This window comes from Augochlora pura, chromosome 7 (genome assembly GCF_028453695.1).
Source record: "Augochlora pura isolate Apur16 chromosome 7, APUR_v2.2.1, whole genome shotgun sequence".
In the NCBI taxonomy this organism is placed as follows: domain Eukaryota; kingdom Metazoa; phylum Arthropoda; class Insecta; order Hymenoptera; family Halictidae; genus Augochlora; species Augochlora pura.
Window position 1 is genome coordinate 2,048,410 of NC_135778.1, and position 14,684 is coordinate 2,063,093.

General features: G+C 42.8%; 1 protein-coding gene across 1 annotated transcript in view; it reads right to left on the minus strand.

Moving 5' to 3' along the window:
* LOC144473388 (uncharacterized) overlaps positions 1-14,404 on the minus strand; it is a 66,466-nt gene extending 52,062 nt beyond the window's left edge. The window contains exons 1-3 of the mRNA XM_078187215.1: positions 14,360-14,404; positions 14,150-14,207; positions 8,667-8,966 (exon numbers count right to left, since the gene is read on the minus strand). Coding sequence (XP_078043341.1) covers positions 8,667-8,966; positions 14,150-14,207; positions 14,360-14,404 — 403 coding nt within the window. The remainder of the gene's footprint in view (positions 1-8,666; positions 8,967-14,149; positions 14,208-14,359) is intronic.
* Between the last annotated feature and the right edge of the window lie 280 nt (positions 14,405-14,684).

Consider the following 14,684-nt stretch of genomic DNA (forward strand, 5'->3'; position numbering starts at 1 on the left):
CCCCCCCCCCCCCCCCCCCGTAGTGTCGATTTTTGTTCGCCGGCTGATAGACAGTTTGGGGAGAATTTACTATACCCGGATGGTCGAATCGATGGAGCGGCGTCGACAGAGGCCGGGCGGAAATATTTTTCACGCGGCCCTGTTAATTAGACTATGAACCGGCTTCGGCAGTTGCAACGTTTTACGATTACTCATCGACCGACTGCATCGCGCCGGCGAGCGTGGAATAACAGAGAGAGAGAGAGAGAAAGAGAGAGAGGGGCATTATTCATCGGGATCGAATATGAATGCGCAGCGGCGCGCATAATGCGCGTGGACGGACAATTATTAATTCCTGTCAAGTGTCGAGGAAACGACGAAATGATATGGTAGGCGAGCCGGTTGACAGCTGATGACCGGATATATCGTCCCTCTCTCCCTCTCTCTTTCGCGCGCGATCTGTTCGCGATTTCATCACTGTTTTACGCGATTAGGTCCCTTTTCGCGTACGCGTTACGCATAACCCAACCGAACGTGATTCAACCGGCTAATGGAATTCCGCCGCAATATCGTAAACGGGTGTTACGTTCGAAGCCGGCCCCTCCATTGTAAACGCGACGCCAACGCCGGACACGAGCGAGAGAGAATTCTGTAAAAATTACTATAAAAATAACGGAAACTTCTATAGAATTGGCGCAAAATTGAATGGAATTGCGTCCAAAAGTTCAGAACGACGTGGAATATTATTAGAAATATAGAAAATAATTGAAACGTTCATGTAATTGTATGAAATGATATAGAAACTTCCACGGAATTGTGTGGAATCGACTGGAATCGCATTAAAGTGTAGAGAATTGCGTGGAATTGCGTGTAATAGCATAGAAACTTGCACGGAGTTGCATGGAACGACGTAAAAGCTTCCATAGAATTATATGAAATTGCCTGTAATTGCATCAAACTGCATGAAATTGCGCAGAATAACAGAGAAGCCTCGAAAATAATGGGAACATTCACGGAATTGCCCGGACTAATAAAAACGTCCACGGAATTGTGCGTATTTTAATAGAATTGCATCGAAGTGTCCGGAATTGCATGCAATTGTGTGGAATTGCGCGGAGTCGTCGAGCATTGCTTGGAATTGCGCAAAAGGTTTGAAATTGCTCGGAATTGCGTAAAAATGTCCGGAATTGCTTGGAATTGCGTAAATATCTGAAATTGTTTGGAATTGCGTAGAATGCCTGGAATTGCATAGAATTGCTGGGAATTGCCTAGAATTGCCTGGAATTGTTCGCCCCACGCAAAACCGCTACAATTACACCCACCCAAAACAACATCTCGTACCCGCGAATCCCACGACTAAAATTCGCGAATTCCGTGGCATCCGACGGAAGGCTGGCAACCCGCCGTCATTATTCCGGTAAATCATTATAACGTTAAGCACACGCGCGGTGCCGTTAATCGCGATATCTAACGGGGGCCGATTCCCTCGGAATTATATTAGGAGAACGCGGCGGGGGCACCTCATTAACCGTGATGAAATGATGAAATGAAAGCGTGTGTCTGTTCGAGGCATCGCGCGTCAGTCGAAATGAACCGGGGCGAGCGCGATGACGTGTCCTCCCTCCCCTCCCGTTATAGGCGCTGACAACAAGTTATGCGTTTAAGTAGTCATGCAAAATGCGCGCGCGCGCGCGCGCGGCGTCGGAACATCAATTTTCCGGGCCCATTATCCGACGCATTAGCTTCCCCCCGCGCGTAATAGAGAGTGAAACGTCATTTTATAAATATGCAAACTCCGTGAAATGGTAACGAGGTGGCCGATAAATCAGCCGCGATAACGCGCGCGCGCGCGCGGTTTATAGCGACGCCTATGCACTGTGACACGGCGCAGAATTTTTCGGAGAAATCTATGTTCTATGGGGGTGTCTGTACCGCAAAGGTTATAGGTCAATCGAGATTATTGATAACGCAACGAGAAATTGTCGGCGATTATGGGCTACCCTGTACAGCGACGCAGTTAATGGAACGATGCGTTAATTAACCTCTTTGGTAGCGTCCGGCCACTCGAGGCACCTGCTATATAGCTCGTTTTTAGATCATTTTAACAGCGTTAGATTTATATTAAATTTTTTTTTCATTTGTTACTTATGTTCGATTATATGCAATTTTCTATTCAGTTCTCTGTTTGATTTTGTAATTGGTTTTCTATTTGATTTTCTGTTTAACTTCTTATTTAATTTAATAATTTATTTTCTATTCAATTCTCTATTCGATTTTCTTTTTAATATTCCAATTGATTTCTCACTTAATTTTCTATTCGATCTTCTACTTAATTTAATATTTTATTCCGTATTTTATTTTCTATTTAACGACGAGTATACTCGTCACACCGAGAAGTATTGTCATTTTTTCAGTTTGACTATACTCGTCGAAAGTGCCAACAGTAATCAAAGGGTTAATATCTCATCTTGCGCCTGCCGCAGATAAAAATTACAATTTCACTTACATTTAGAATCGAAAGAACAACAATTATTTTCCGTGATACACGAACGACGAGCTTTCGCGTCGATGGCTCGCAAACAGCTCGCGCAAACTCGCTTCGACAACAGACTGTTCCCTCGAAACGGGAACACGCAATAAAGCCGGAAGAAAAATGGCCGGTCAATAGTTTACGAGTGGAAACGAACATTTAATTGAACGAACGTCGAGCAGAGCACGGGCCCCGGGAGAAAGACAGTGGTCCGTGGCAAAGGGCGAGTGGCGCGAGGACGAGAGGGACGCGCGATTGTCGGACACCGAACAAAACTTATCAACAAGTCGGCGGTCGTCGTCGTCGTCGCGTCCGCGGGCCGCGCGGCTCGCGCGTTCGATGCTACACACCGAGGATTCGATTGGATAGGTTCGGTTGATTGCATATTGCGCCGGCGGGCGAATATCGAATCCCTTGCGCTCAATTAAAAGCTCGACGCACACAGGACCCCGGGCCGGAATATCGAATTGACGGTGTTTAAATCGGCGACGGCAAAAACCGGGGAGGCGGCGGGGAGGAGGAGGAGGGGGTGGAGGAGGAGGAGGACATCGAGAGGAATAGAGGCTGTTACCGCGCGAGGAATGCCGGGCTTATGCGATTAAAACGAACAAACCAGTTTATCAGCGATCCTGTCCAAGCGTTAATTTATCTACCGTACCGCGCGTCTCTCTTTCTTTCTCTCTCTGTTTCTCTTCAACGTGAAAAATTGTCTTCGCCGCCGCATACCCGTTCGATTCGCAATCGATGCGATCGAATCTGTCACCGCGAGTCGGCGTTGCATTTTAAACGAGGGGGTGATCCCACCAAGGCGGAACACGTGTCGAACGCGGAGGAACGGTTCTCTCTGGTTTTAGACGGTGATCTTAACCCTTTGCATTCGAATGGTGACTCGGAGACAGTGATGAAATTGGTACGACATATTTTCAGATTATTTTTATATGTGACGTCAGTGTTTAGATGTAATTGTTGAAAGAGTAATTATTTATTATTAAATTATATACTAATAGTTTATTAAATTAACACATTGTTCACGGCAATTTTACTCTGAATTTATTTTATGTCACCGGCTATTATTTTTCAATTTATTATCATAATATTTATATTATTATTATAATATTTATATTACCATATTATAATATTATTAATATTATTATTTTATAATATTATTAATATTATTATTTTATAATGTTATTAATATTATAATATATTATAATATTATTAATATTATTATAATATATTATAATATTTTCAATATTATTAATTCAATGTGGAATTGAATCAATATAAATAACCTCCCTAACGCGACCATAACCTAAGATAGACACCTAAGTGTATTTTGAACCTGACGTTGAAAGAGAGGAGAGAGAGAAAGAGCGCGAGAGAGAGAGTGAGAGAAAGAGAGAGGGAGAGAGAGAGAGAGAGAGAGAGAGAGAGAGACTGAAATCGAGAGAGAGAGAGAGAGAGAGAGAGACAAATCGAGAGAGAGGGAGAGGGAGAGAGATTGAAATCGAGAGAGAGAGAGAAAGAGAGAGAGAGAGAGAGCGAGAGAGAAAGATTGAAATCGAGAGAGGGAGCGAGAGAGAGAGAGAGAGAGAGAGAGAGATTGAAATCGAGAGAGAGAGAGAGAGAGAGAGAGAGAGTGATTGAAATCGAGAGAGAGAGATTGAAATCGAGAGAGAGAGTGAGAGAGAGAGTGTTCTACTCGCGCGTCGTCTGACCATTACCGCTCGTTTCTACTTCTGCCTTCGTCTACGCATGTCGTCGCTGATGTATCGCCCCTCGTTTCGTATTAATTTAATGATTATTGCTCGTTCGAAGGCACGCTGATTAATGGTACGCGGAGGGGTTCGCGCTTGTTGAAAGATATCGTGATTAATGAAAACCAGGAATCGCGGCCGTGATTAATGCTGACCGAGGGCAAAAATATGCGGCGACCGACGGGAAATGTTGCGAACAATTTCTAGTTACTATTTTTAGCTCGTTGACTACAACTGCTGAAGCTTTCACGATTTTATTTTCTGTCATTCGTGTCGATAGAATTATACATGTCAAGGTTGAAAAATTGCAATATCGTCATTTTAATTGCACGAGATGATCTGTTTGGTCTAAGCTATTATTCGGAGCGTGTTAAAATTAAATATAAATATTTTTTTTTAAATAATTAAAATATTAAAAAAATATACAGATGTAGATAAATGTAAAATATTGTAAGTATGATGAAATGTAAAATAATATAGGGTATTTTATATATATTTATATTTGTTATACTGTGAATATATAAATATAATAGATATAAGATGGTATAAATGTGAATAGATATAAAATAATATAAATATAAATAACTAAGGTATAAAGTGCTATAAATATAAAAGAATATAAATAAGAATAAAATACTGTAACTAGAAGTAGATAAAAAGTGCTATAAATATAAATGAATGAAACTAAAAATAAAATACTGTAAATAGAAGTAGATAAAAAGTGCTATAAATATAAATGAACATAAACTAATATAAAGATAAATAATTAATTATTAACCGAGAATATCGCGTCTCATCGTTGAAAAGTTTTCAGTCGATACTTGTCGCTGCGATGTCCCCGTTGGATCGTTAAAGGGTTAATTGTCGTCGAAGTGTGCGCTTCGGCCGCTAATGTAAAACGGATTATCCTTTTAATAACGTCTCCGCATTCGCGCGAGGGTTTCTGCGGAGGACCTTAAAGCAGTTTGTTCTCTTTCCAGCCGGGGAGAGCCCCGGCGGTCGAGCAAGGCCGCCGCGGAGCCGAAGCAGGAAGGTAAAGTTCCAACGTAAGAGTTTGCGTGGCTTTTCCGGAGTTTCTGAAGAATTTCAAATTTCGCAGAGACAAAGTGGAAGCAGCAATTTTCATTCATCTTGGAACGCTTGCCAAGTTTTTATATGCGGCGGGGCCCCGAACGGCGGAGGACGACGTCCACGCGAAGAATCTCCTAACAATCTCCGGTAATGTTTCATTAAACGCGCTTACGCAAGCTGGAAAATTTCAGCGATTGTTGATCGAGCGCTCAAACAATCGTCGAGCTGAATGCACGAGCGATTGTTGATTAAACGCTCGAGCGATTGTTAATCGAATATTCAAATAATCGTTTAAAGCGATTGGATCAATTCAATTTTGTATTAATGCCATTTCTATCATCGAAATGAACGTTTACAAATCTCTGTTTACAATGAAAATATTCTTTTTTCTTTGGAATCAATTTTCATTAATTTTCATAATTTTAATTCAGGATTAAAATATCTTTCTTTTCTCTTTCGAATCAATTTTCATTAATTTTCATAATTTCAATTCAGGATTAATATATCTTTCTTTTCTCTTTAGAATTAATTTTCAGACTTTTGAATTCTGAATCACAGAATTTCTTTTTTTTTCATATAAATCACCGGGAATTTTAATTTTCGATTAATATATATATTGTTTTTCTTTAGAATCAATTTTCAGATATTTCAGTTGTAGATTAAAATAACTGGTCATCGTTCGCGGTAACCGGATCCATTACTCTCCGTTTAGGTTATGTTCGCGCGGCGGGACAATCGAATAAGTCGCGACCAGACCGTCTTTTGTCTTTCTGTCGAGCGGCGTGTCGGTGATCGGTGAGACCTGCCTTCCTCGGCCCCGTTTACCGGCCGGGTCCGACGAAGACGAAGAGTCACGGCGGGAAAAGAAGAGAGGAAAGAAGAGGAGAGAATAGAAGAAGAGAGAAGGGGAGACCAGCGAAGAGGGGAGAGAGAAGAGAAGAGGAGAAAAGAGAAGCGAAACAAAGCGAAGCAAAGCGAAGGGAAGCAAAGCGAAGCAAAGCGAAGCAAAGCGAAACAAAGCGAAGGGAAGCAAAGCAAAGCAATGCAAATCGAAGCAAAGCGAAGGGATGCAAAGCAAAGCGAAACAAAGCGAAGGGAAGCAAAGCAAAGCGAAACAAAGCGAAGGGAAGCAAAGCAAAGCGAAACAAAGCGAGGGGAAGCAAAGCGAAGCAAAGCGAAACAAAGCGAAGCAAAGCAAAGCGAAGAGAATCGAAGCAAAGCGAAGGGAAGCAAAGCGAAGCAAAGCGAAGCAAAGCGAAGCAAAGCAAAGCAAACCGAAGCAAAGCGAAGGGAAGCAAAGCAAAGCAAACCGAAGCAAAGCGAAGCAAAGCAAAGCAAAGCGAAACGAAGCGAAGGAAAGCAAAGCAAAGCAAAACAAAGCAAAGCGAAACAAAGCAAAGCAAAGCGAAACGAAGCGAAGGGAAGTAAAGCAAAGCAAAGCAAAGCAAAGCAAATCGAAGCAAAGCGAAGGGACGCAAAGCAAAGCGAAACAAAGCGAAGCAAAGCAAAGCGAAACAAAGCGAAGAGAAGCGAACCGAAGAGAAGAAGATAGAAGAGGGCAGCAGAGGTGAAAGAGAAGAGGAGCGGCGAGAGTACAGCAGCCCCTCCATTACGGGGGCGATCGAGACCCGCGTCGCCCGGCCGGATCGGTGCGACGTAAATCCGTCTTGTTCGACGGAGAAATGCGCAGGTAGAGCCATGAACGAGCGGAGCCGGGGAGAGCTGGATTTGTGACGGCCGAACGCATTCCGTGCGTCGAAACGACATGCGACGGCGAGATTCGAAGCGTGCAGCCAATACGGCGGCGGGCCGTGTTTAGCGTCGAGCGAGCGAGCGAGCGAAGCGATAGAACGCGCGCGCGGCCTCGGAACGGTTCGGCCTCCGGAACCCGGAACTCGGAACCCGGAACAGGCGCGTGCGGCATCGCGTGACGTCAATGCACGCTCCCCTACACCCTTGTTATCGCATTACACCCTGCAGGTGCGCAATTTCGTCCTGACCGGTCATCGTTCACGCCCACCCACCCCCTCTCTCTATCTCTCTCTCTCTAGCTCTTCTCTCTCTCTCTCTCTCTCTCTCTCTAGCTCTTTCTCTCTCTCTCTAGCTCTCTCTCTCTCTAGCTCTCGCCCTCGCTCTCTCTCTTTCTCTCTCTCTCTCTCTCTCTCTTTCTATCTCTCTTTCTATCTGTCTTTCTATCTCTCCCTTCTTACCGGCCGATTCGTGACAGGATAATGTTCCATATTCCATTCGCCGTTGAAAAGTGACCAACTACAACCGGAATTCGTCGACTACGGTCGCCATGGGTTTCCAACGGGGTGGGAGTACGATTCGACGGTCACCTCGAGTGTGAATGGGTGGTTGTTTTTATTTCATTTGTGTCAGTGGAGAAATGTATTTTGATGTCAACTGTGCTAATTAATTTTTAGAAATGAGATCGGTTGCAGCCCAAGTGATAATATTATTATTATTTAATATTACTATATAATATTATATATAGTTATATTATTGCACAATATTATTTATTAAGTGATAATATTAATGTAGAAGCCCTGGATACTTTAAGTTGGAGAATTATTTAATGCACTTAATATAATACTTGATTGCAATAAGTAATTAGCTAAATAAATAGCGACGGATTAATTTTCCAATAGAGATTGTAAATCAAACGCCACAAAATTAACGCAAATGTCTTCTCAATTTCTACATTATATATAAGTCAGAAGAAATCTCTCTTAGCCAGAAGAAATAGCAACTTATTAATCAAAAAAAGAAGTCATATCGTTTACATTCTAAATACTACGATACCAAAATAAAATTAACATTCTAAGCTATATTCCTGAACGATATAATAAATAAAGAAAACACAGAGAAATATATAGGCAACGAGGGACGCCGTTTAATCGAAACGATCCTCCACAAACAAAATGTCATCCATCGCACATATCTTACATAAAAAAAAAATATCTCGACAAAGAAATATATATAATAAAAACCACCATATTCCGTCAACTCAACCTGTATAACATCAACCTACAAAACACAGTACTTTCAGATTGCGACAATTCCCCAGTTGACGGATACCAAAGATCGGTAAAGTTCGCGCGCGATCTCGCATCGCCGTCGCACAGTGTTTGGACCGACAGCACCGGCGCGAGACGGGCAAATCGGCGGCCAATGACAAGGCCGATGATACGCGAGGAACGCGACGGGTATTTAAAGGGAAAGTAATTCCGTGTTTACGCTGCGAAGAGAAGGTGAACCGCGCCGTGAAAAAGAGAAAGAAGGACGATGAAGTAGTAGTAGTAGGAGTAGGAGGAGGAGGACATTACCGGCAAACAGATCGAATCTGGTCCTGCTCCTCTCGCTGTCCTCGTAGCCCTCGAGGTCGTCCTCGTAATCGTCGTAATCCTCCTCGTCGTCGTCCCGCCTCTCTTTCTGGCTGGTGTTTCTCGGCAGGGCATTGCCGTTGCCGACGATCCTCTGCGCGGCGGCTTGCCTGACCCTGGCGGCCTGATTGTTGCTGCTGAAGAGGACCGCCGGCGGCGGCGGTGTCGACAGCTGCGAGCCCTGTAGACGCCTCTGTAGGTATCTGGCCAGGATCGCCTGGACCGCGTCTGTCTCGGAGCCGCCTGGAAGACAGAAATCACGTTTGCTCTCGATAATCAGGCCAATATTGTGTGCGCGCGTGTGTACGCGAATCCGTCGCGCGTATTCCTCTTTCACCCTTTTTTCCCCTGATCGTCGCGCGACCGGCTCGCCGCCCCTTCTCCTCTTCGTGGACACTAATTTCTCTCTTTCTTTATCCGTATCTCTATTTCTCTCTCTTTCCCTTTTTCTTGAGACTTACTGTGACTCTATATCTGTCTCCTCTCTCTCTCTCTCTCTCTTTCTCTCTCTCCATCGCTCCGAATCCTCCGCGCGTGATCCCTCTCGCCGTTTCATTCTAATTCCTTTCTCTCTTTCTCTTCGAATGAAATCGCCGGCCTGTTCTCAGCTCCCTCGGTCCACGCCGTCCGATCAATGGGGCGATATCTCCTCTGTCACAACATGCGTATGCATACACAAAGCGAGAGAGAATCGATGGCTCGACGGTCCCCGGTGCTCTTTCAACGAGATTCAAGCACGGGTCTCGTGACTTTCGGTTCGGCGACGGTGTTTTCGGACGTCCTCTCGAAGAGCGATTTACAGCGTGGCGATCTCTTCGTGTACGTACGTATCTCTTCGTGTACGGCTCCCCGTGCGTACTGCGAGCGTGTCCGGTGTTAACTTTAATGTGCGGCGAATGATCGTGGATGATTTTCGATTCGACGTTTCTGCGTGGCGAGGAGGAGGGGAGGGGAGAGGTTAGGATCGATAGGGTGTGTCGCGTTGTCGATTTATGGTGCGGTGATCTTCGTGCACGGTCCACGCACGTGTTTCGTTTGTTATGCGACCGGTGATCGATGATGATGATTTTTCGACATTTCTCCGTGGCTGGGCGCGATGGGATCGATAGATCGTTGCGTTGTATAGTCTCTAGTATCTACTGTATTAGGTCTATTGGAAGGCTTGTCTGCGATGTGATAGAATATAATCAATTTTTCGTGAAAAAAAAAAGAAAGTTTGGAGGACGAATATTGTTCTATTGTTCTGTTTATTTTTCGATTCTTTTTTTAAATCATTAGTTACTATTTCTTCTTCGCTATATGAACGAGATGGTCTTGTTCTGTTCTTCCCCATGGGTGAAATAATTTCTAAAATTTAATATTAAATTTCAAGTTTTATATTAATTAATCATACCGGTTATTCAACTAATGCAATTGTTCGAAAACTGAGGTCAACTTGTTAAATACTAATTAATTAAAATTGCTTTCGTCACTGCCTTCAGACATTGTCAATAGCAAATATATTATCTTGATTTAAGTATAAATGGAGTTAGGCCACTTTCAAACCACACGGTTCAATTATTGAACTAACTCAGAAAACTTCTGTGCCAAGAATTATCGTATTTGCTCGGAATATAAGCAACCTGAAATGCTTCACTGATAAAGAAGTTGTACACGTAACCATGGCAACCGGAAAGAAATTGACGAATGGAGTTAGGCCACTTTCAAAATAAACGGACGAATAAATGCAAAGGGAAGATACGAACAGCTAAGAGAGCGCGTCCTTATCGTCGACGCGATATAGGTCGTAAGGGGCATGCTGTAAGTGGCCGGTTCCATGCGGTTAATTCGGGTGTCCCGTTAATTGCACGGAGCCGCGACTATCGATGTCCACCGCTGTAGCAAAGTGCACCCTTCAGGGAGCAACGGTACGATTCCAGTTAGGGGACGTTAGGGTCTGCCGGTCTCCAGATATCCGTGCTCTCTCGCATTGCTCGTCTATGGCCGGGCAGAGCACACTCACGGCCATAATTCACCGAGCATTTGCATCATAGTGGTGCGCGAGCGCGCGCGCAAGTCCTGGGTGAAATTAATCGCACCGAGCCCCATGAATCGGCGAAATAAAATGATAACACATTGCTGACCAATTTTACGCTGAATCTATCTCGTGTCACCGGCTATGTGGCATGTGTCATCATATGTTATCATCGTGTTGTGTATGTTATCTTAAATTGAAGAAGTGAAATTGGAGAATTAAAATTGAAGAAGTCAAGTTGTGGAATTAGAATTGAAGAATTCAAGTTGTGGAATTAAAATTGAAGAATTCAAGTTGAAGAATTAAAATTTAAGAATTAAAATTGAAAAGGTGAAATTGAAGAATTCAAATTGTAGAATTAAAATTGAAGAATTCAAGTTGAAGAATTGAAATTGAAGCATTGAAATTGAAGAATTAAAATTGAAAGAGCGTTATTGAAGAATTCGAGTTGAAGCATTAAAATTGAAGAATTAAAATTGAAAGAGTGAAATTGAAGAATTCAAATTGAAGAATTCAAATTGAAGTATTCAAGTTGAAGCATTAAAATTGAAAAATTAAAATCAAAGAATCTCAACTAAAGAACCAAAATTAAATTATTCAAGTACATAACAATTAAAAAACGTTGAAGCACAATTCCGCGAGAGGTTCGGGGCGTCGGACGGTATTTTGTCGAGCGCTGAAAAATGTCGCCGTGACGCGACGGTAGCGGGTATGTTATGAAAAATTCATACACGGCAATCAGCGTGTGTTAAAAGCGTTCGAGGTTCGAGAGGGCGAGCGGGCGCGGCGAATGTAACTGCGTTCGCTTCTAACGGACAAATGATATGCAATGGAGGTCCTCGAGCGGACAGGACACTTCATTAGAGAGCGCAGCCCGCGCGGGGCATGCGTTTGACGTTGAAGGGTGTCCTCGAATCGTCAACGTCACATGATCGCGATACGCGCCAGATTAAAGGACGCGCGGCCAACGAGACACGGCTACTCTACATATACAGGGCCCGCGACGAGTCCTTCGAGTGATACAAAAACAATGCCTCTGCGGTTTGTTTAGCTTTATCGGCGGCGGTCGCGTCTGCCGTGGACGTTCTCGCGAACAATATTTTCATTTTTACAAAAGCCTGGGTTTTATGGAGGATTCTCGAGACTCCGACGGCATGGATGACGATTTATAGGTGAACAAATTAGGAGAGGTGATTTTTAGGACGAGTTTTAGGTTAGAAATTAAGATAGGCGATTTTTGGAACGATTTTTAGGTTGGAAATTGGGACAGGCGATTTTTAGGTTGGATATTAGGATAGGCAATTTTTAGGACGATTTTTAGGTTAGAAATTGGAACAGGCGATTTTTAGGTTAAAAATTGAGATAGGCGATTTTCAGGACGATTTTTAGATGGGAAATTAGAATGGGTGACTTTTAGGACGATTTTTAGGTTGGAAATTAAAATAGGCGATTTTTAGATTAGAAATTGGAACAGGCGATTTTTAGGTTGGAAATTAGGATAGGCAATTTTTAGGATGATTTTTAGGTTAGAAATTGGAACAGGCGATTTTTAGGACGATTTTTAGGTTAGAAAGTGGAACAGGCGATTTTTAGGTTATAAAGTGGGATAGGCAATTTTCAGGGCGATTTTTAGGTTGGAAATTAGGACAGGCGATTTTCAAGACGATTTTTGGGTTGAAAATTAGGACGGGCGATTTTTAGGACTATTTCTAGGTTAAAAATTGAGACATGTGATTTTCAGGTCTGAGGTAAGAACTGGCAATTATTATTTGTCAAATGAGGACAGGTAATTTTTATTTATCAAATAAAGACGGTTAACTTTTATTTTTCCAATTACTTTAGACAATTTTTATTTGTCAAACAAGGATATCATTTTGTTACATTGCCAAAGGATTATTTTATCACATTACTATATTGTCGTGTTACAATTTCCTCGTATTGCAACTTTATCATTTTGCAATATTTAATATCGTAAATTGTTCGAAGGGTCTGCCGAACAATAGCCGGGGGGGAACAACATTACCGTCTTTTCGACAAAATGCTTATTCAAGGATGATTTAATTAGCGCCGAATTTCCCCATTCGAAACGGCGCGTCGATTAAAGGAACACCGCGGAACCGTCCGACAAATTTAAATCGTTAAACCCGCGGCGTTTCCTTTGTTCCGGCCGCGCCGCTGTTAACAAGACGCAATTATTTTTAGGTTAAAGCCGCCGACGGCGAACCGACATGTAATTCCGCGCGCGGCTCCCCGGTTCGAAACAACAAATCCGCGCGGCCGGATGTACATTGTACCGCGCGGCCGGTTTAATTTGCACGCGTTTGAATATCTATTTTCATATTCATCGAGGGACGGCGGCAGAGTGGGAGGGAGGGAGGGAGGGGAGGAGAAATAAAAAAAAGAGCGAGCGAACTACGCGGGCAGCGCGGACGAATTAATTGTAACCGGACGATGGCCGAACGTTTAAAATTACAAACACCGTTCATTTGACTTTTACATCGCGCCGGCGACTGCCCCGCGACCGCCCTCCGCCGTCCCCGTCCCCCTACATCCCCATTCCCATCCCCCCACCCCTGACTCTCCCTCGAACGCCGCGGGAATCGGGTATGGAAAAACGTTGCAGTTTATAGAGATGACTGGAAGCAATGAAAGTAAATGGCGCAAAAAAAAAATTCAACGACTTCGAAACGATTGTTAAATTAACGCGACGATCGGTGGGGGAGGGGGGGGGGGGGGGGGACAGGGGAAGCGACCCGATACACAAAGCGTACGCGTCGGTAACCGCTTGGTACTTGAAAGTACGGTTTTACGCGTAATAAATTGATTCTTGTAACTTGTAGCAACAGTTTTGCTACAAGTTACAAAAAATAAATTCTTTTATTTTAATAATACGGTAAATTCTTGATTCGAATAATTCAACAAATTCTCTTACTTAAAAAGTTCTTCATTCGAACAATTCTTTCATTTAAAAAATTCTCAATTCTTCTGTTCGACAAATTCTTTTCTCGATTAATTCAAAAAATTAATATAGAAAAAAATAAATCTTGATTTCAAGACATTTCTCTTATAAGCAACGAGACTACGAATACTTATGCGACTGACTGTAAAAGCAACGGCAAGGTAATTGAAAGATAAAACGTTAAGCACGAATAACATCGCCCGAAACGTTTCTATAAATTGATCCAGTCGCTGGTAAATTTGTCTTCTTTTTCACTTTAAGCGATTTCGCTAATTTACGACTCGAGATAATTCCAAGCGAATTAACCGTCCGATTACAAAACTTCGCGCGGCTGTAAAACCGTGCCATTTACGTTTCACCTTACCGAGTACGTATGTACATGTCGAAACGTTCGCTTGCAACTCGCGTTTCCTACCAGCCCGGGCACCAACGACGCCCCGAACGACGATTTACTGCCCATATTGCGTAGATTTGCTTTCAAGTTCTCCCGTACGACCTTGAATATACTGCTCTTTAAATGGTGCAGCAATGGTCGAACGTCATTGAACGCGCTCGTGAACAACGTGGAATGGTAATCGGTGACCTTTCATGCTTTTTAATCGGCCTGGGCGAGGCTCGATTAACCGAACGACTTTGAAACACCGCTAATTAAATGTTACTTACTTCATCTTCGACGATTGCCACGTAGAGGTCAGTTTCAACATTCATTTATTCTCGTATTGTTGTCGTTTTATTATTATATTATTATTTTTATTGTTTGGTTAGAAATTGGGACAGGCGATTTTTAGGTTAGAAATAAAGATAGGCAATTTTGAGGGCGATTTTCAGGTTAGAAATTGGGACAGGCGATTTTTAGAACGATTTTTAGAACGATTTTTAGATGAAAAATTAGAATGGGTGATTTTTAGGACAATTTTATTATTAGCATTACTTAAGTATTGTTATTTTTAGTTATCTATTCTGATATTATTGTTATTTTATTTCTATG